Source organism: Catharus ustulatus, chromosome 25 (genome assembly GCF_009819885.2).
Source record: "Catharus ustulatus isolate bCatUst1 chromosome 25, bCatUst1.pri.v2, whole genome shotgun sequence".
Lineage (NCBI taxonomy): Eukaryota > Metazoa > Chordata > Aves > Passeriformes > Turdidae > Catharus > Catharus ustulatus.
In genome coordinates this window covers 3,143,388-3,163,770 of record NC_046245.1, presented here as the reverse complement: position 1 = coordinate 3,163,770, position 20,383 = coordinate 3,143,388, and the positions used below count along the sequence as shown (strand labels likewise).

Here is a 20,383-nt window from a genome sequence, read left to right as displayed (position 1 = left end):
GGGGAGGAACAGCTCTGATCTCTCCAGGAGCAGCGGCAGAATTTCTGGGGAGAGCAGCTGTGATCTCCCCAGGATCAGGGGCAGAATTTCTGGGGAGAGCAGCTGTGATCTCTGCAGGAGCAGCGGCAGAATTTCGGGGAGGAGCAGCTCTGTTCTCCCCAGGAGCAGCACGGCTGGGGGTGCCCCAGAGAAGGGGAGGACAGACAAGAGGATGGAGATGTGTGGGATCCCTGAGGATGAGGGGATGCTCCTATCCATGGGTGCTGCACCACACTGGGGGCATGAGGAAGGGGCAGGGCAAGGCAGCTGATCCATGAATCCTTGCATCCCTGTGGCACATCCCAGCCCATCCTGGAGCATTTTCCTGTGCTGGGGTGTGAGGGCCACCCCCAACCTCCAGCAGCATCCTGGCTGTGGGGGAACAAGGATCTGTGGTGCAGCTCCTCCACACAGCCACGGGATGCAGAGACCCCCAAAACCCTCTGGGAGGGTGTCTGTGTGTCCCCAAAGCTGCTGAGGGCAGGGGCTGTCCCTCTCCTGAGGCAGGCAGGGTGGGGAGGGGGGGCTGCTGGTGCCTAACCCCGGTGTCAGCTTAATGAAGTGCTGCTGTCAGTCCCGCGTGTCACGGCACAAACTCCTCCTGATGTGCTCATAAATCAAAGTGACGGCGCCTCCTGCCCCGGTAGCTGCACCCACTCAGCTGCATCTAATGCAGGAGATGCTGCAGACCCCCAGCCCCACACCAGGAATGGGCTGGGAGTGGCTGGGAATGTGCTGGGAATGGATTGGAATGAGCTGGGAATGGATTGGAATGAGCTGGGAATTGCTGGGAGTGGACGGGGAATGGCTGGGAATGGCTGAGAATGGCTGGAATGAGCTGGGAATGGGTTGGGAATGGAGTGGAATGAGCTGGGAATGGACTGGAATGAGCTGGGAATGAGCTGGGAATGAGCTGGGAATTGACTGGAATGGGCTGGGAATGGACTGGGGGAGCCAAGCACAGGATTCTTCCCCAGCACAGAGCCAGCTTCTCTGGGAGTGGCTTTTCCAACAGGAATGGCCTTTGTGAGGATCACCGGGGTGTGAGATTTTTTGGGAATGTTGGGGCTGTCATCCCAGCTCTCCCCAGCCTGGTTTCTCCAGGGAAAGCTTGGCTTGGAGTCCCTGGGCTGGTGGGTGGCTCTGGCTCCCTTCACCCATCACTGTGGGGTTTGGAGGTCTGTGGTGCCACAGTTGTTCCCTAGGGATGGCAGATTGGCTTCCCCAAAGGATCAGGTCTTGGTTTGGCTTGGATTTGTGTTCCTGGGGCTGCTGCTCCTGTTCCTGGTCTGTGGCAGCTGCAGGGACATGGATTTGAGGCACATGGAGGTGCAGGTTCAACCTTCCCATCACCAGGTTCAACAACATCCTTGCCAGAGCCACGTCTGGGTCAGGGCTGCCCGGGGGGCTCAGGGGGGCTGAATCTGCCCAGGTCAGGCCAGGAGAGCCTGGCTGGGCTGTGGGATGCAGGCACCATGGCCAGGGATCCTCCTGAGCTCATCCCCTTCCAGCTGCACAGCCTGGAAGTGACGTGGAGCAGAGCTCAGGCTTGCCCTGAGGCCCTCGAGGCAAGAAATCCCATCCTGTTCCATCCTATCCCATCCCATCCCATCCTGTTCCATCCTATCCCATCCCATCAATCCCATCCCATCCTGATCCATCCCATCCCATCCCATCCCATCCCATCCCATCCCATCCCATCCCATCCCATCCCATCCCATCCCATCCCATCCCATCCCATCCCATCCCATCCCATCCCATTCCTTCCCATCCCATCCCATCCCATCCCATCCCATCCCATCCCATCCCATCCCATCCCATCCTGTTCCATCCCATCCCATCAATCCCATCAATCCCATCCCATCCCATCCCTTCCCATGCCTTCCCTTCCCATCCCAGCTGCTGTTTCTGACCAAGGCAAGGACAGTGTGTCCATCCCACACAGTGGCAAAGCTTCCCCCACCAGGAGGGGACACCCTGGGGACAGAGAAGCTGCTCTCAGAGCCCTCGGGCACAGCCTGGCCCTGCCCCTTCCCCTCCATCCTGCTGATCCCATGGCCTGGAGCCCTCGTGGCTCAGGAGTCAGGGATTTCTCTTCACTGAGCAGGAATTGCTTTGATTTGTGCCTTGATCTTTAAGCCTCAGAGGTGCAGGGCTGAGACTGAGCCAGGGAGGATCCAGACCTGGCTCTGGGGAGGATCCAAACCTGACTCTGGGGAGGATCCAGATCTGATTCTGGGGAGGATCCACACCTGACTCTGGGGAGGATCCAGACCTGATTCTGGGGAGGATCCAGACCTGATTCTGGGGAGGATCCAGACCTGACTCTGGGGAGGATCCAGAGCTGATTCTGGGGAGGATCCAGACCTGACTCTAGGGAGGTGATTCTGCTGTGGCCAAAAGGAGGACAGGGAGGGTCCACACATCTCCCTGAGGCTGAGAAAGGAATTAAACTCCATCTGTACCCTGGACAGGAATTGTGGTCATGCCTGATGGTGCAAAAAGGGGTTTGGAGCCCATTCTCACCCATAAAGCCAAAGCTGAGCATCCACAGGGATCCACCTGCATCCAGTGGGTGACCCCAAAATCAGTCATGGGCTGGGATGGCCCCAAAATCAGTCATGGATTGGGATTGTACCAAACTCAGTCATGGGTTGGGATTGTACCAAACTCAGTCCTGGATTGGGATGGCCCCAAACTCAGTCCTGGACTGGGATGGCCCCAAACTCAGTCATGGGCTGGGATTGCCACAGAGAGTCTCTGCTGTTCCCTGTTGATGCAGCCTCAGGGATCACCAGTTCCCTGGAATTCCCAGTGCTGGGGGGAAGCCCTGAATCCCCACAATGCTCACAAAACAAGAACATCCTAACTGCAGACCTCTTGTGCCTCTCAGTGAGAACACAAACATGGAAATTCTCCTCTGGGGGGGCTGCAGAGTGCAGTGAGGGGGGGATGTGCCCCAGCCTGGCTCCTCAGCACCGTCTGCCCAAACAGGGGGGGCTTGGGGAGGTTCACGGGGTCACGGAGCCGCCTGCCCCACTAATGAGGCCGGGCAGCCCCGGGGCAGCTCCCCTCTCCCGGCCAGCTCGGATTAGCAGCTGCCTGTCCCCAGCTCTAATTGAATTCTCTCCCCTTCACTTAATTCTCATGGATTTCTCGGCGCCTCCCCAGGGACCCGTCCTGCCTAACTAGTTTAGGGCCTGATGCTGGTCAGAGCCTGGCCAGCTCTGGGGGGTTGGGGACAGTCACCTACTCGTGGGGTGGCTGTGAGTGGGGTGGGGGAGCTTAGGGACAGTCACCTACTTGTGGGGTGGCTGTGAGTGGGGTGGGGGGGTTGGGGACAGTCACCTACTTGTGGGGTGGCTGTGACTGGGGTGGGGGGGGATTGGGGACAGTCACCTACTTGTGGGGTGGCTGTGAGTGGGGTGGGGACAGTCACCTACTTGTGGGGTGGCTGTGAGTGGGGTGGGGACAGTCACCTACTTGTGGGGTGGCTGTGAGTGGAGTGGGGACAGTCACCTACTTGTGGGGTGGCTGTGAGTGGGGTGGGGACAGTCACCTACTTGTGGGATGGCTGTGAGCAGGGTGGGAATGCTGCTGCTGGCACTGGGCACCCCCTGCCCTGCACCACTTCCAGCCCCTCACCACAAAAGGGCTCATCATGATCATTTTGGACAAATTTCTGCCTGCCAAGAGCGTTCTGTGCCTGTTGCCTGCTGGGACCCCCCCCCTTTTTTTACACCCCCCCAGCCAGGCTTCGCAGGTTCCTCCCAGCACAGCTCCTCTCTCTCCCCCTTTCTTCCCAGCGCTTTATTTTTCCCTTCCCCTTTTCCCTTTCCTTCCCCTCCTCTTCCGATAGATCAAAGGCTCCGTCCGGCAGAGCCGGGAGCTGAGCAGGCCCCGCGGCAGGATGGAGGCACGGCCGCGCGCGGCGTCCCCAGCGCCGTCACTCCCGGCTGCCAGCGCCCCTCAGCACCCCCCAAACCGCGAATAAAGCTTGCATTTGGGATTTTGTCCTTCCTTTTGTCTCGGCAGCCGTTGGGGAACAAGCAGCTGGCCTTCCAGCAGCAGCTCCTGCAGATGCAGCAGCTGCAGCAGCAGCACCTGTTAAACCTGCAGCGGCAGGGCTTGGTGAGCCTCCCGCCAGGGCAGGGCTCCGTGCCCCTGCAGAGCCTGCCCCAAGGTAAGGACACGGCCTGGGGGGTGCCTGGGCTGTGCTTGCCCAGTTCTGGGTGAGAGGGGTTGGGGAGGGGGTTGTGTTGGGGTTTGTGATGTCCCTGAAGTTTGGGGGTGGTGGTGTCGGCGGTTGGAGCTGCACGGGGTTGGGATGTGGGTCCTTTGGCAGAGGGGTGCAAGGTTGGGGCACGTCATCTGACAGAGAAGTGCCAGGACTTGGGGCACCTCCTCCTCTGGAAGGGATTCCCAGGATTTGGGACATCTTCTGGCAGAGGGTGCCAGGATTTGGGGCACCTCCTCCTCTGGAAGGGAGTTCCAGGATTTGGGGCACCTGGTTCCTCTGGAAGGGATTCCCAGGATCTGGGACACCTCTTCTGACAGAGAAGTGCCAGGATTTGGGACATCTCTTCCTCTGGAAGGGATTTCCAGGATTTGGGACACTTCTTCTGACAGAGGGTGCCAGGATTTGGGGCACCTCTTCCTCTGGAAGGGAGTTCCAGGATTTGGGAATCTCTTCTTCTGAAAGGGATTTCCAGGATTTGGGATATCTCTTCTTCTGGCAGAGGGTGCCAGGATTTGGGACATCTCTTCCTCTGGAAGGGATTTCCAGGTTGTTCTGGCAGAGGGTACCAGAATTTGAGACACCTCCTCCTCTGAAAGGGATTCCCAGGATCTGGGACACCTCTTCTGACAGAGAAGTGCCGGGATTTGGGACATCTCTTTCTCTGGAAGAGATTTCCAGGATTTGGGACATCTCTTCCTCTGGAAGGGATTCCCAGGATTTGGGATACCTCTTCCTCTGGCAGAGGGTGCCAGGATTTGGGAAGCCAGGCTCTCCCCTTTCTGGGAGCAGCTCTGTGGGTGCTGCAGGTGCCTTGGTTTGGGTTTCCCATTGAGGCCCTGCAGCCTCCCCTTGCTGTGCCCAGCTCCAGGCGATCTCTCCCAGTGCTGGCTGAGATTTGGGGAGTCAGGGAGCAGGGAGCAATCCCTGGGTGCTGCCTGGCTGTCCCTGCTGACATTGGCCACTCTCCTGTGCCCCAGCTGTTTGTCCCTCAGACCTCCAGCAGCTCTGGAAGGAGGTCACAGCCGCCCAGCCCGTCGAGGACAGCATTAAGCAGGAAGGTCTTGACCTCACCACCAACACCTCCAACTCTACCTCGTTTTCGGCCGCCAAGGTCTCGCCTCCCATTTCCCATCACCCTCTGCCCAATGGACAGAGCACCATGCACACGCCCAGAAGGGACAGGTAGAGCCGGGTTGGGCCCTGGCACTTGGGTGTTTTTGTTCCTGGAGAGGTGGAAGGGGCTGGGATCCATCACCCACAGGGCTGGGAGGGCTGGGGGGTTTCTGCACACACAGAGGACAGGGAGCTGTCACTGTGGGGTCTCCCCTGGGTGTCCCCATGCCTGGGAATGCTGCAGCATCCCCATCTGTCCCAGCTGAAGGTTCTTTTCCCTCTTGTGCAGCTCTTCCCACGAAGAGACCCCCGGCTCCCACCCACTCTACGGCCACGGAGAGTGCAAGTGGCCCGGCTGCGAAACCCTCTGTGAGGACTTGGGGCAGTTTGTCAAGTAAGTGTCACCTTTTGGGGGAGGTTTTACTCCCTCAGGCCGGGACACAGCAGAGCTGGTGGAGGGGAACATCCCAAAGTGTACCCAGAGCTGGCTGACCACACAGAGGAGGAGAAAACACAGCAGGAGTTGCTGCTGGTGCTGTCCCATCCTTGGAAGTGTCCGAGGCAGGAGGGTGACCCTGCCCATGGCAAAGGTGGGGTGGGACGAGCTTTATGAGCACTTCCACACCAAACCATTGGCTGAGTGAGTGATGTGGAGGAGGCCAGAGGCCGGCAGGAGGGGAGGGGGGCTGGCAGCCCTGCTGGGGGCTGGGGGGAGGCAGCAGATGGCAGATGGCACCGCTGACACCGCTTGTGGGCTCCGGCGCTGACTGATTAACTCTGCTGTCGGAGAGCCCTCTGCTAGCGTCAGGGTCAAACAAATTGTTTTCACGCTTCGTCAGAGGTTTACTTAATTAGTTCATTTGCAATTAGATCTCTTTGTAGCCAGGATTTTTAGCAAAGACATCAGAAGGAGCTGACGGGCTGGCGGGCTCCTTCCCCCGCCTCCCCGGCTGTCTGCTCGGCGCGCTCGCGGCCGCGGCTTTTGGGGCTTTTGGGGCTTTTGGGGCTTTCCAAACTCGTCCTCTGGCCCCTGCCACGCTCTCAGGGCTGGCTCTGGTGGGAACATCCCTTGGACTGTGCCAAGCCACTCTTTGCCAGGGAAGGAACTGAGCAGGGGCCTTGCAGGGAGGGTGAGGAGGGGTGAAGGCAGCCTGGGGATGAATGAGAGGATGATTCAGCCTCCTGTGTCCTCCTTCCTCTGCCTCTGAGTCATGGGGTGAACTCAGATAAGGCATCTCCTCCTGCCTGGCAGGGCATGTTCCAGTGGCATGGGGCAGAGGAGCACGCTCCAGGGTGGGAGCTGGAACTAGCAGAGAATGCCCAGGGCTGTGCTGTGCCAGCCAGGGTCCCTGTGTCCCCCCTCCCTGCCCCTGGGCACAAGGGCAGCCTCCCAGCAGCTCTGGGGAAGGGTTTCTGTCCCCTCCCTGCCATCGTGGGACAGACAGACAGAAAACATGCTGCTCCCAAAGGCCCAGCCCAGCTGGAGCCTGGAACCTGCCTTGAGTCTGGGCAGCAGCTTGGAGCCTCCTGTGAGCCCCCTTCCCTGGAGCAGCTGGGCTGGAGGGGCAGCCTGGCCTTGGAGCTGTGCTTGATGAGGGTGAGGGTCACAGGGAGATGGCTCTGTTGTTTTTTTTCCCTGGCTGTGCTGTGCAGGGAGAGGAGCAGGGCTGAGGCTCTGGGGGCTTTGCTCACCCATGGGTTTGGCAGCAGGGCTGGGTTCCCTGACTTGTCTGTGCATGCTGGGGCTGGAAGAGGCTGCTGGATCCTCCACATCCTCCTGAGGCTCCTGAGGCGCCTTCTCCTGGGATGTCTCAGCCTTAGACCTGGAGAACATCTGGCACACGGCCCCTGGCACCCCCCAGTGTCACCTTTCTGGGTGTTCCAAGGGTGGCATCTGCCCAGAACCCCCCTCCAAACCATCCTGCTCCTCCAGTGAGGACCCCCCTGGGGCTGGCTCTGTCCCCAGGCTGTGGGGTGAGGTGATGCCAGGATGTCCCTGGCTCTGCAGCAAGTGACAGCCCTGTCACCAGGAGCCCTTCCCCTCCCTGAGGTCCTGGTGCTCCCTAAACAAAGAGGCAGGAAAGTGGCAGGGTGGGGAACAGCCTGGCAATGCCACCAATGTCCCCAGGGCTTTCCTTAGCACATGTGAGGCAACCTCTCAGTGCTGCCTTTGTCCTGGAACCTGCTCCTCAGGTCCTCCTGGCACCTCCTGCCAGCAGCCAGCTCCAGGAAAACCCAAGGGCTTTCCCTCCTAAACACCCTGGGGTGCCTCAGGTAGGGCTGAGTGTCCTCCAGCCCAGATTTGGGGTGCTGCCACAGCCTGGGGCTCCAGCCCAGATTTGGGGTGCTGCCACAGCCTGGGCCTCCAGCCCAGATTTGGGGTGCTGCCACAGCCTGAGCCTCCAGCCCAGATTTGGGGTGCTGCCACAGCCTGAGCCTCCAGCCCAGATTTGGGGTGCTGCCACAGCCTGGGGCTCCAGCCCAGGTTTGGGGTGCTGCCACAGCCTGAGTCTCCAGCCCAGATTTGGGGTGCTGCCACAGCCTGGGCCTCCAGCCCAGATTTGGGGTGCTGCCACAGCCTGCTTTGCTCAGTCCCCTCTGTGCCTCAGTTTCCCTCATGCTCGCCCCACTTTGCCAGTGGTTCCAGAACATTCCTGAGCAATTTGTAGGTCAGGGCTGATCCCAGGTGTGGTCCCAGCAGAGGGGCTGAGTGTCTCAGCCACCCTCCAGCCCAGATTTGGGGTGGTGCTATCCCTGCTTTGCTCAGTCACCTCCATATTTCAGTTTCCCTCGTGCCCATCCCGCTTTGGGCAGCGGTGCCAGAGCATCCCTGAGCAATCTGCAGGTCAGGGCTGATCCCAGGTGTGGCCCCAGTGGAGGGGCTGAGTTTTGGGCATGCCCAGGCCTAACCAAGCCTCTGTGTTCTCCTCCCCAGACACCTCAACACAGAACATGCACTTGATGACCGAAGCACGGCCCAGTGTCGAGTCCAGATGCAAGTGGTACAGCAGCTGGAGATACAGGTGGGTGTTTCACCCCATGGACACAGGGACAAAAAGCCACTTCTTTGTCACTCTGTGCTCTGGCTGCTCCCCTCAGGAGAGGGTGACAGGGCTGGGGACTGTAACCACCCACCTGGGGACTGGTTTTAGACACCTTTCCCAAACAGGAGTGCTGCAGCCAGGTGGAAATCAATCCCCCAAACTGTTCAACTCTCACCCCAAAGTGTCCCTGTGGATAAAAGGAGATGCCACAGATGTGGAAGGCAGGTGCTGCCAGGAGGGTTTGTCCCCACATCCTCCCTGGGAGCCACGGGGCTGCTTGGAAACCAGGCCACTTATTTTGGTGGCTGAATGTGGTTCTGGGAGCCCAACTTTGGGGCTCTATTTTTGGCAAGGCAGTTCTTTAAATAGTGCTTTTCCCAGCCTCTCTGAGCCCCCAGCGTGCTCTGCATAATTCAGTTAATGGAGAAGGGAGGGGAGGAATTGAGGGGCTGGAAAATGGGATGGGGCAGGGGGTCACCCCATGGTGTGACAGCAGCTGGGGCTGGCAGGAGCTCAGGGTGCTGTGTGTGACACCACAGGGCACAGCAGGATGAGATGTGCAGCTCCCTTAGGACCCCCCATCCACATTTAGGGGCTTTACAGGGGTGTGGGATGGGGGGACACAGCAGGATGAGATGTGCAGCTCCTTTAGGACCCCTCACCCACATTTAGGGGCCTTACAGGGCTGTGGGATGGAGGGCACAGCAGGATGAGATGTGCAGCTCCCTTAGGACCCCTCACCCACATTTAGGGCCTTACAGGGCTGTGGGATGAGGGGACACAGCCAAACCTTGGGCTGGGTGTGGAGCTGCATCCTCCCGGGCCATCCATCCCTCTGGTGAGCCAGGGCTTGAAAGCAATTACTGAAGCTTAAAGAGGGGAGGGAAAGGAAAAGGGGAGGAGGGAAAATATAATAAAATAATAAAATAAAAAGAAAAAAAAAGCTGAAGGGTGAGAGCAGAGCTGTGTGAGCAGAGAGGAACCTGCCACGGAGCCACCAATTAGAAAGTTTGGAGCGCGGAGCTCCCGCTGTGCCGTCTGCATCACGAGGGGAGAGCTGTCAGCTCTAATGAGCACCGAGGCTGCAGAGAGCAGCAGAGCTGCTCCAAACTTGTGCAAACTCCGCTCTGCCTCCTGCTTTTAACCCCTTCCTGGCCTCGCCCTGCCAGGGGGCTCGGCTGGAGCGCGGGGACCCCCCGAGCTTGAGGGGTGCTGGTGGAAAGGGAAGGTGACGGCCAGGGAGCAGAGTGTCACATCCCATCGGCCTCAAAGCCTCTCCTGGTGCCACAGAGAATATTTCAGCCTTGTGCTCACTCTGGGGAGGGAACAGGAGGCAGGGAGCAATTACAGCGATGTGGGAAGGCGGGGGATGGATGGACAGATGGACAGGGAGCTGCTGGGGAGCACAGAGGGGACAGGGACAGCCTGACAAAGGGACAGCAGCACACAGGGCTCTGGTGGGTGGCACTGTGGGTTTTCCCCTGAGTGCACACGCAGCCCCTGTGCCCTCCATGGTGGCTGCAACAGCCCCACAGCCCCACTGGGGCTCTGCCAGCATCAGGCAGGAGGTGGCACCTGAGGGGACACCCTGGTGGTTGCTGCCTGTCCAGACCAGGTTTGGGGACTCATGGCAGCTCCTCCAGGCTGTGGGCACCTCTGTGGTGACTTGGGCACTGTCTGACCATCCCCTCCTGCTTCCTGCCTCCCCCAGCTGGCCAAGGAGAGCGAGCGTCTCCAAGCAATGATGGCCCATCTTCACATGAGACCTTCAGAGCCAAAGCCGTTCAGCCAGCCTGTAAGCGTGAGTCCCTTCCTGCCCTCTATGTCCCCACCCCCAGAGCTGCTGTCCCCTCCCTGCCCTGGGCACGCTCCCCTGGCTGAGCTCTGTGGGGTGGATGTGCCCTGGCCACCCTCTGGCACAGCCTGGTCCTTGTGCCACGAGCAGGAGGGAAATGCTGCACCAGCTGTGACATGGAGTGGGTGCGTCCCCATCCCATGGGTTAATCCCCTTCCCATGGGTTAATTCCCATCCCATGGGTCCATCCCAGTCCCATGGGTTCATCCCCATCCCATGGGTGCATCCCCATCCCATGGGTGTATCTCCATCCCATGGATTCATCCCATGGGTTCACCCCATCCCACAGGTTCATCCCTTCAGTTCATCCCCATCCCATGGGTTAATTCCCATCCCACAGGTGCCTTCTATGGGTTCACCCTCATCCCATGGGTCCATCCCCATCCCATCAGTTCATCCCCATCCCATGGGTTCACCCCTATCCCCATGGGTTCATCCCCATCCCATGGGTCCATCCCCATCCCATGGGTTAATTCCCATCCCATGGGTTAATTCCCATCCCACAGGTGCCTTCTATGGGTTCAGCCTCATCCCATGGGTTAATTCCCATCCCATGGGTCCATCCCTGTCCACAGGTCCATCCCCATCCCATGGGTTAATTCCCATCCCATCAGTTTATCCCCATCCCATGGGTTCATCCCCATCCCATGGGTTCACCCCTATCCCATGGGTTCACCCCTATCCCATGGGTTCATCCCTTCAGTTCATCCCCATCCCATGGGTTAATTCCCATCCCATCAGTTTATCCCCATCCCATGGGTTCATCCCCATCCCATGGGTTCACCCCTATCCCATGGGTTCATCCCTTCAGTTCATCCCCATCCCATGGGTTTATTCCCATCCCATCAGTTTATCCCCATCCCGTGGGTTAATTCCCATCCCACAGGTCCATTCCCATCCCATGGGTTCATCCCATGGGTCCATCCCCCTGCTGCATCCCCACCCCTGGCTGCATCCCCCCCTTTCCAAGCCCTGCCAGCCCCTCCCCGCCTGCTTGGGATCCTCCAGCACTCCCAACCCCAGCCCCACTCCTCACCCCCACCCCTCCCTGCCTGTCCCTGCAGCTGAACCTGGTCTCCAGTGCCACCCTGTCCAAGAGCACTTCTGACACGTTTCCTGATGGTTTACCTCATCCCCCCACCTCGGCCACGGCGCCCATCACCCCCCTGCGGCAGGGCCCCTCCGTCATCAGCTCTTCCACTTTACACAACGTGGGGCCCATCCGCAGGAGGAACTCGGAGAAGTTCTGCACCCCAATCTCTTCAGGTGAGCTCCTCTTCAGGCTCAGCACCCTGTGAGGGGCACAGTGGCTCCCTTCACTCCAGCCCCTCCCCTGTTTGTTGTCCCCCTGCAGAGCTTGCACAGAATCACGAGTTTTACAAAAACGCCGACGTCCGGCCGCCCTTCACGTACGCCTCGCTCATCCGGCAGGTGAGACATCCCTGAGCCAGCTCTACACCCCAAAACCCTCCCTGAGCCCCATCTCTGCCCCTTGGGATGGGTGTAACCCCCACGAGTGACAGCCTTGTCCCCTCTCTGGCTGCCCAGGCCATCCTGGAGACCCCCGACAGGCAGCTAACGTTGAATGAAATCTATAACTGGTTCACGCGGATGTTCGCCTACTTCCGGAGGAACACGGCCACCTGGAAGGTGAGAGCAGCCCTGCCTGGCACCCTGGGCTCTGCCCAACCCACCCCAGGCTCAACCTATCTCACCCCAGGCTCAGCCCAGCCAACCCAAGACTCACCCCATCCTGCTTCAGGTTCACTCCATCTCGCTTCAGGCTCACCCCAACCCACCTTGGGCTCACCCCAACCCACCCCAGGTTCATCCCAACCCACTTTGGGCTCACCCCAGCCCACCCCAGGTTCATCACAACCCACCTTGGGCTCACCCCAACCCACCCCAGGTTTATCCTAACCCACTTTGGGCTCACCTCATCCCACTCCAGGCTCACCCCATCCTATCCTGGCTTGCTGATCCCACCTTTGGCTCACCCCATCCTCCTTTGGGCTCTCCCCATCCCATCCCAGGCTCACCCCATTCCCCCCAGGCTCTCCCTAGCCCACCCCAGGCTCACCCCAACCCACTCTGGGCTCACCTCTTCCCACCCTGGCCTCACCCCATTCCCTCCAGGCTCACCCCAACCCACTCTGGGCTCACCTCTTCCCACCCTGTCCTCACCCCATGCCCCCCAGGCTCACCCTAGCTCACCTCAGACTCACCCCAACCCACCCAGGCTCTCCCCATCCCACCCAGGCCTGGCTGCTGCAGGAGATGCTCCTGTGCTAAAGTCATTGCCCAGCTCTAAAACAGTGCAGGAAGTGATTTTAGGACCAAATCCCACTTTTTTACCCCCCAAAAACACCTCTGTGGGCTGTGGGGATGCATCATCCCTGCAGTGGGATGCAGCAAAGGGCTGTGTGGTGAAATCCAGGGATTTTCTGTGGAGAGGAAGGGCAGAGGCAGGAGTGAGAGACTGGAAATAGCAAATAAGGTTAATGATAACCTGGGGGCAGGTGACACTGCTGGTGGCTGGGAATGCAGGTCCTGATCCACAGGGGGGGATGAGAGGGGCAGGGGAACCCCCAAGCAGCTGCCTGTGCCATCAGGTCCCCCCCACCCCTCTCACAGCGAAATTTTTGGTCACTGAGGAGTTTTTATCACCAGCCTGGACTGGTGGAGTGAATTTTGGGGCAGCACATAAATGCTGGGGCTGCTCCCTCTTTGTTTTTTTTAGAAATCAGAGCTGAGAAAAGCCATCTCAGAGGAGCAGGGGGGTGTGGAGGGAGCATTTCTGTGATTCTGTGATTCTTGCTTTGACCAGAGAAGATTTATTTATTTATTGTTTCCTGCTGCACATATTTACTGAGAGGCAGCTCAGCTCCCTCCTGCTCGGGGCAGCAAGGAGTGAAGTGGCAGAGGGAAACCTGCTAGTTTAAATAAAAATAATTAAAATCAGCAAGGTGCAAGTGAGATGGAGCTGTTGGAGAGGCTGGAGGAGCAGGAATCCATTCTCCAGGAGCTCAGGGCCCCCTGCTGCAGATCCAGGCTTTGCTTCCATGGGACACTTTTGGGTGGATATCAGGGATTTTGGCAAACCCCTGGAATGGGGACAGGGTGGCAGCAATGGGGCAGAGCCCTCTGTGGCCATCACTGCTCCCAGGGCCTCAGTTTGCCCCTCTGCAATGAGATAATGGAGGTGAAAATGCCTTTTTTTCTGCCTTTTTATTGCTGAAAGGAATAAATATTTTGGGGGTATTTTTGCAGTTTCCACGTGCTCCCTGTTGGCATGGGCAGAGCTGGAGAAAAGCATCCCTCAGTTTTCTGCTTCCTTTTTTTATTATTTATTTTTTCCTGTTCTACCCCCAAAAAGGGATGGGAGGGGATTAAAAAGAGCTGGGGAAGGGGGGGATAATTCCCTTCACAACTTGCAGTGTCCAAGGCCAGGCTTCTTCTGAAGGAGGGAGTTAAAAATAATGCATTTCCTTTCCCTGAAAATCACTTTTCTGGGGTTTTCCCCTCATTTCCTGCAGCTTCCCCCCAGCATGGGACAGGAATGCTGAGGACCAAGGTGGGGAAACCACGGGGAGACCCCAGCAGGGCCCAGGGAGTGGGTGGAGGGTGCAGAGCAAACATCATTAGAGCAGAGAGATGAGAAGCAAACAGAGCAGCTGGGCCTGGCTCTGAACAAACACGGGCTGGAAACACAAAAGGCACCTCGGGCTGAGGCAGGGGACACGTCCCCTCTGCTGTGGGGGGGGTCCCAAATTGGGGGCTGGGACCTCCTCTGTGAGCTGGGGACAGCACAGGCATGGGGTGCAGGGGTGCAGGGTCACATCCTCCTCCTTCCAGGATTGATTTGATCCCAACCTGAGCCTCCCCAGCCCGTCCCTGGCAGGGACTCGGAGCAGGGGGTGTCACCAGGGCAGGGAGGGGACGTGGGCACTGTGGCCAGGGGAGGGTCTGGCTTTGCCACACTGCTGGCTGCAACCAGGGAATTGTCTGGGCAAAAGGGAGGGGAGAGTGTGGGCAGGGAGGGAAATGCTGTGTGTGCTCACAGGGGACAGGGACAGGGGTGAGGACAGAGTGGGGGATGTCCAATTCCAGGTCCCTGGGATGTCTCTCTGCATCCCAACCCCCCTGGCTGGGTGATGCAGAGTTTGGGGCTCAAGGGTGCCCAGATGGAGCCTGGTCCTTTGGGTGACAGGCAGCTTCAACCATCCCAAGTGTCCCCCAGAGAGCTGGGTCAGCTGAACCAGGGTCCTGCTGGGACCAAGGGGTTCCCCCAAAATCTCATCCAGCATTTCTGACTGGGCTGGATCTCCCTCCCCAGGGAGCTGCTTACAAAGTGTCCCCAGGGCTGAGAGGAGCCTGTCCCTGCTGTGTGTCACCCTGGCACCATGGGAGGGAGGGAGGATGGATGGATGGATGGATGGATGGATGGATGGATGGATGGATGGATGGATGGATGGATGGATGGATGGATGGATGGATGGATGGATGGAGAGATGGATGGAGGAAAGGGTGGTGGAAAGGATGGATGGAGGGATGGGAGGAGGGAGGGAGGGATGGATGGATGAGGGAAAAGATGGAGGGATGGTCGGAGGAGAGGCTGGAGGAAAGGATGGATGGAGGGATGGATAAATGGAGGATGGATGGATGAAGGAAAGGGTGGATGGATGGATGGATGGATGGATGGATGGATGGATAAATGGAGGATGGAGGGATGGATGGAGGATGAAGGAAAGGATGGAGGGATGGATGGATGGATGGATGGACAGATGTAAAGATGGATGGATGGATAAATGGAGGATGGATGGAGGATGAAGGAAAGGGTAGAGGGATGGATGGATGTGGATCAATGGATAAATGGAGGATGGATGGATGGATGGATGGATGGAGGGATGGATGGGAGGGATGAATGGATGGAGGGATGGATGGACAGATGTAAGGATAGATGATGGATGGATGGATGGATGTAAGGATGGATAGATGGATGATGAATGGATGACGAAGGAAAGAGCACAGCTTTATTTGTTTTTCTCCTCAAACTCCAGGCCACAGGGCGATGCTGGTGCCATTTGCTGAGTTCCTGGGCACTCTGGCACTTGGTGCTGCGGGGGGGCTCAGTCCTTGTGTCTCCTTTTGCCTTGTTGTGCTGGCCAGGCTCCTTTGTTTATACAGCCCCCGTTCGACCTTTTAAATTGCTGTTAATGTTTTAGCGTAACGAATTAGTCTCTCATCACGAATCAGGACTCGAAATAAAAAAAAAAAGGAGAGGGAAAAAAAAAACCCTCCGAGGCCAACTTCCTGAAATTGGGGTCATTCTCATTTGCAAGGCAGAGAATCTGAGAACCTTAATGCAAGGAAATTTATTCAAAGGCAGAGCCCCGGCGTGATTAGGCCCTTTGTAATTATAGCTCGGAGAGATTCCACTCCAGCCTCCTGCCTCCCTCATGGATTAGCAAGTGAGTCGGAAAAATACACAGGATTTAATTAGAGGCAAATTAAAATTGGTAATGAAATAGGGGCAGTAGCAAATGGCAGGGAGTTGGAAGGGGAAAAGGGAGCTGGTATCTCTCGGGGCTGCGCTGTCTGCCTACGTGTGTGTCTCTTTATTTTACATTTAGAAATGTAAAGATGGTCGATGTAAAGAAGAAAGGGAGGGAAAGAACCAAAACGGGAGGGGAGGGCTGGGGGGGGAAGAAAAAGAAAGGGAAAGAGGAGCTGGCTTTGCTGAGCATCACCAGAGCTGCAGTGGAGCTCGTGTCCCTTGTCCCACCCACCCTGTCCCCACCTTCCTCAGCACCAGGCAGGCTCCTCCCAGCGGGGTCGTGCCCTGTGTGTGGTTTGGGGTCATGACCTGTGTGCAGTTTGGGTTGTGCCCCATGTTCAGTTTGGGTTTGTGCCCCATGTCCAGTTTGGGGTTGTGCCCCATGTACAGTTTGGGTTTGTGCCCCATGTCCAGTTTGGGTTTGTGCCCCATTTTCAGTTCAGGGTTTGTACCCCATGTGTAGTTTGGGTTTGTTCCCCATTTTCACTTTGGGTTGTGTCCCATGTGCAGTTTGGGGTCATGGCCCATGTGCATTTTGAGGTTGTGCCCCATGTCCAGTTTGGGGTTTGTTCCCCATGTTCAGTTTGGGGTCATGGCCCGTGTGCAGTTTGGGATTGTTCCCCATTTTCACTTTGGGTTGTGTCCCATGTGCAGTTTGGGTTTGTGTCCCATGTGCAGTTTGGGTTTGTGTCCCATGTGCAGTTTGGGTTTGTGCTCCATGTCCAGTTTGGGGTTTGTGTCCCATGTGCAGTTTGAGGCCGTGCCCCATTTTCAGTTGGGGATTGTTCTCCATGTCCAGTTTGGGGCTGTGCCCCATGTCCAGTTTGGGATTGTTCCCCATGTGCAGTTTGGGGTTTGACCACTCAACACCCCCAGTGCCAGCGCGGTGAGGACGCTTTGGGGACATTTGGCTGGCAGGGCTCCCTCAGGAGTGTGGGGCTGGGCAGGGAGCAGGATGGTGAGCAGGAGGAGGAGGGTGTGGGCAGTGGGGTGGCACTGACCCCGTGCCCCTGCCCACAGAACGCCGTCCGCCACAACCTGAGCCTGCACAAGTGCTTCGTGCGCGTGGAGAACGTCAAGGGCGCCGTGTGGACCGTGGACGAGCACGAGTACCAAAAGCGAAGGCCACCAAAGATGACAGGGTGAGTGTCCTTCCCCGTGGGACACAGCCCCAGAGCTGCCACCACCCCCCTGCCCAGGCTGGCAGCGCTCAGCCCTGCACCCCTCTGCTCTCTCTCTTCTGCAGGAGTCCCACCTTAGTCAAAAATATGATTTCAGGACTCGGTTACGGAGCACTTAATGCAAGTTACCAGGTAAGGAGGGACCCTGGCTGTGGTGGGGACACCAAACTCTGATGGGGACACGGGGACACCAAACCCTCCACTGCCCTGGCTGTGATGGGGACATGGGGACACCAAACCCTCCCCAGCCCTGGCTGTGATGGGGACACCAAACTCTGATGGGGACACGGGGACACCAAACCCTCCACTGCCCTGGCTGTGATGGGCACATGGGGACACCAAACCCTCCCCAGCCCTGACCCTGATGGGGACATGGGGACACCAAACCCTCCACAACCCTGGCTGTGATGGGGACACCAAACCCTCCACAGCCCTGGCTCTGATGGGGACACCAAACCCTCCCCAGCCCTGACTGTGATGGGGACATGGGGACACCAAACCCTCCCCAGCCCTGTCCCTGATGGGGACACAGGGACACCAAACCCTCCACAGCCCTGACTGTGATGGGGACACAGGGACATCAAACCCTCCACTGCCCTGGCTCTAGTGGGGACCCCAAACCCTCCACTGCCCTGGCTGTGATGTGGACATGGGGACACCAAACCCTCCCCAGTCCTGTTCTCCACTGGGGTCTTGCATCCCATCAGGAAATGAGGGATAAGGGGTGTGAGTTCAAGTTGAAAGAGGGGAAATTTCAGATTGATTTATGGAAGAGATGATTCCCTGTGAGGATGGGGAGGCCCTGGCACACAGAGCCCAGAGCAGCTGTGGCTGCTCCATCCCTAGAAGTGCCAAGGCCAGGCTGGACAGGGCTGGTCACAGCTGTCCCTGCCCATCCAGGGGTGGGATGAGATGGGATTTAAGGACCTTCCAACCCCAATCCACATCCCTCCGTGCTCCCTGTGGCAGGCTGCGCTGGCGGAGAGCAGCTTCCCCCTGCTCAACAGCCCCACCATGATCAACACCAGCTCGGCCAGCGCCATGCTGCACGTGGGCCACGACGACGTCAGCAGCACCGTGGAGCAGGTCAACAGCAACGGCAGCAACAGCCCCCGCCTGTCCCCTCAGCAGTACAGGTCAGCCTGGCACAGGAGGGCATGGGATGGGGTGGGCAGGGGGAGATGGGTGGGCTCTGTCAGCAGGGTCAGGGGGTTTGGGGTTTGGTCACAGGGTGAGGGGATTTGGGGTTCTGTCACAGAGTGAGAGGGGGGTTTAGGCTCCTGTCAGCAGGGTCAGGGGTTTGGGGTTCTGTCACAGGGTGAGAGGGGGATTGGGGTTCTGTCAGCAGGATCAGGGGGTTTGGGGTCCTGTCAGCAGGGTCAGGGGGTTTGGGGTTCTGTACAGAGTGAGGGGATTTGGGATCCTGTCAGAAGGGTCAGGGAGGTTTGGGGTCCTGTCAGCAGGGTGAGGGGGTTTGGGGTCCTGTCAGTAGGGTCAGGGAGTTTGGGGTTCTGTCAGCAGGGTCAGGGGGTTGGGGTTCTGTCAGCAAGGTCAGGGGGTTTGGGATTTGGTCACAGGGTGAGGGAGTTTGGGGTTCTGTCAGGGGGTTTGGAGTTCTGTTGCAGGGTGAGAGGGGGATTGGGGTTGTGTCAGCAGGGTCAGAGGGTTTGGGGTCCTGTCAGCAAGGTCAGGGGGTTTGGGGTTCTCTCAGCAGGGTCACAGGGTCAGGGGTTCTGTCATAGGATCAGGGGGTTTGGGGGTTTGGTCACAGGGTCAGGGGGTTGGGGTTCTGTCACAGAGTGAGGGGATTTGGGGTCCTGTCAGCAGTGTGAGGGGATTTTGGGGTTCTGTCACAGGGTGTGAGGGGGGTTCTGGACCAAAAATCTCAGGGAGTGTTGGGTGATGGGACCCATTCCCCAAAGCTGAAGTCTTTCCCCTCCCCACAGCCACCAGGAGCTGCTTGTGGGCAGCTCTCAGAGTAAGGGGGGTTTGGTTGCTGTTCTCAGGGTGAGGGATGTTCTGGACCAAGTAATTCAGGGGATTTTGAGTGATGGGATCAGCTCCCCTGGCCTGAAGGCTCCCCCTCCCCACACCCACCAGGAGCTCCTCGTGAGCTCCTGTTCTCAGCATGAGAAGGAGTTTTGGCTCCTGTCCTCAGAGCTAGGAGGGTTTTACCTCCCATCCTCAGGGTGAGGGATGTTCTGGGCCAGAAACTTGGAGGGGTTTTGGGTGGTGGGACCCAACTCCCTGAGGCTGAAGGCTCTCTCTCCCCACATCCACCAGGAGCTCCCTGTGGGCAGCTCTCAGAACAAGGGCGGTTTTAGTTCCTGTTCTCAAAGTGAGAGATGTTCTGGACCAAAAAACTCAGAGAGTTTTGGGTGGTGGGACCCAAGTCCCCGAGGCTGAAGGCTCTCCCTCCCCACAGCCACCCCGTGCACGTGAAGGAGGAGCCAGCCGAGGCAGAGGATGACAGCAGGCCCGTGTCACTGATGGCCACCACCAACCAGAATGTGACGATCCCCGACGACAGGGACCTGGAGGAGGAGCTGCCGGTGGAAGACTTGTCCTAAGGACTCCTTCCTCCTCCCCCACCGAGGGGCAAACCCTTCCCACCCTCCTGGACGGAGCCCAGGCCACGCTCCCACCTCCCCAAGGTGACCTTGGCGTTCTCCTGGTTCTTTCAAGGCACTTCCACAAAGCAAAAGGTTTTCCTTGGGACAATGACAATGACAACGACACCGACCTGTTGCTGCTGGCGTGTCCCTCACGCTGCCACTGCCCGGGGACAGACTGGCCTCGCCACCACACGAGAAGCCAAACCCCTGGAGCTGGACTTTCCCTGCCCTCCTCCCTCGGGTAGTGACTGGTGCACGAGGATGGTAGGTTGGTTGTTGCTGTCTGAAATTCTCCTGCAGGGAAGGCACCTCCAGCCCCTCTTCCCCACGGTGCCCGACCCCGGGGAGCGATGGCAGGACCCTGCTGTCACCTCTGTGTCACCTCTGTGTCACCTCTGCGGCCCCCGCTGGGTTTTGCACTCTGGAGGGATCCAGGTGCTGCCTCCACGCAGCTTTTGGGGGGAAGAAGCAGCAGGAAGGGGGCTGAGCTCTGCTGGATGTGGGGTTTGTCACGGAGCTGGGATGGACACGAGCAGCGCGCTGGGGGGGACAGTGTCCCCTTGTCACCTCTGCCTGGCAAGCAGAGCGGCCTCCCAGCTTGCCCTGAGCCCCAGCTGGTGGGGGGCTGCTGGTCACAGCAGTGCTGACCTGCTGACCATCCCCACCAGTACTGACCATCCCCACCAGTACTGACCACCTCAAGCAGTGCTGACCACCCCCAGCAGTACTGACCATCCCC

The 20,383-nt window shown here is 58.5% G+C and overlaps 1 protein-coding gene across 2 annotated transcripts in view; it reads left to right on the top strand.

Moving 5' to 3' along the window:
• FOXP4 (forkhead box P4) overlaps positions 1 to 20,383 on the top strand; it is a 60,404-nt gene extending 40,021 nt beyond the window's left edge. The window contains exons 6-17 of one of the 2 annotated variants that reach the window (XM_033080111.1): positions 4,075 to 4,222; positions 5,257 to 5,461; positions 5,682 to 5,786; positions 8,328 to 8,415; positions 10,148 to 10,231; positions 11,356 to 11,557; positions 11,646 to 11,722; positions 11,840 to 11,941; positions 16,869 to 16,990; positions 17,095 to 17,161; positions 17,999 to 18,165; positions 19,455 to 20,383. In XM_033080111.1, coding sequence (XP_032936002.1) covers positions 4,075 to 4,222; positions 5,257 to 5,461; positions 5,682 to 5,786; positions 8,328 to 8,415; positions 10,148 to 10,231; positions 11,356 to 11,557; positions 11,646 to 11,722; positions 11,840 to 11,941; positions 16,869 to 16,990; positions 17,095 to 17,161; positions 17,999 to 18,165; positions 19,455 to 19,599 — 1,512 coding nt within the window. In that variant the 3' untranslated portion in view covers positions 19,600 to 20,383. Of the gene's footprint in view, positions 1 to 4,074; positions 4,223 to 5,256; positions 5,462 to 5,681; positions 5,787 to 8,327; positions 8,416 to 10,147; positions 10,238 to 11,355; positions 11,558 to 11,645; positions 11,723 to 11,839; positions 11,942 to 16,868; positions 16,991 to 17,094; positions 17,162 to 17,998; positions 18,166 to 19,454 lie in introns of both variants that reach the window. The other variant, XM_033080110.1, reaches the window with a different exon arrangement.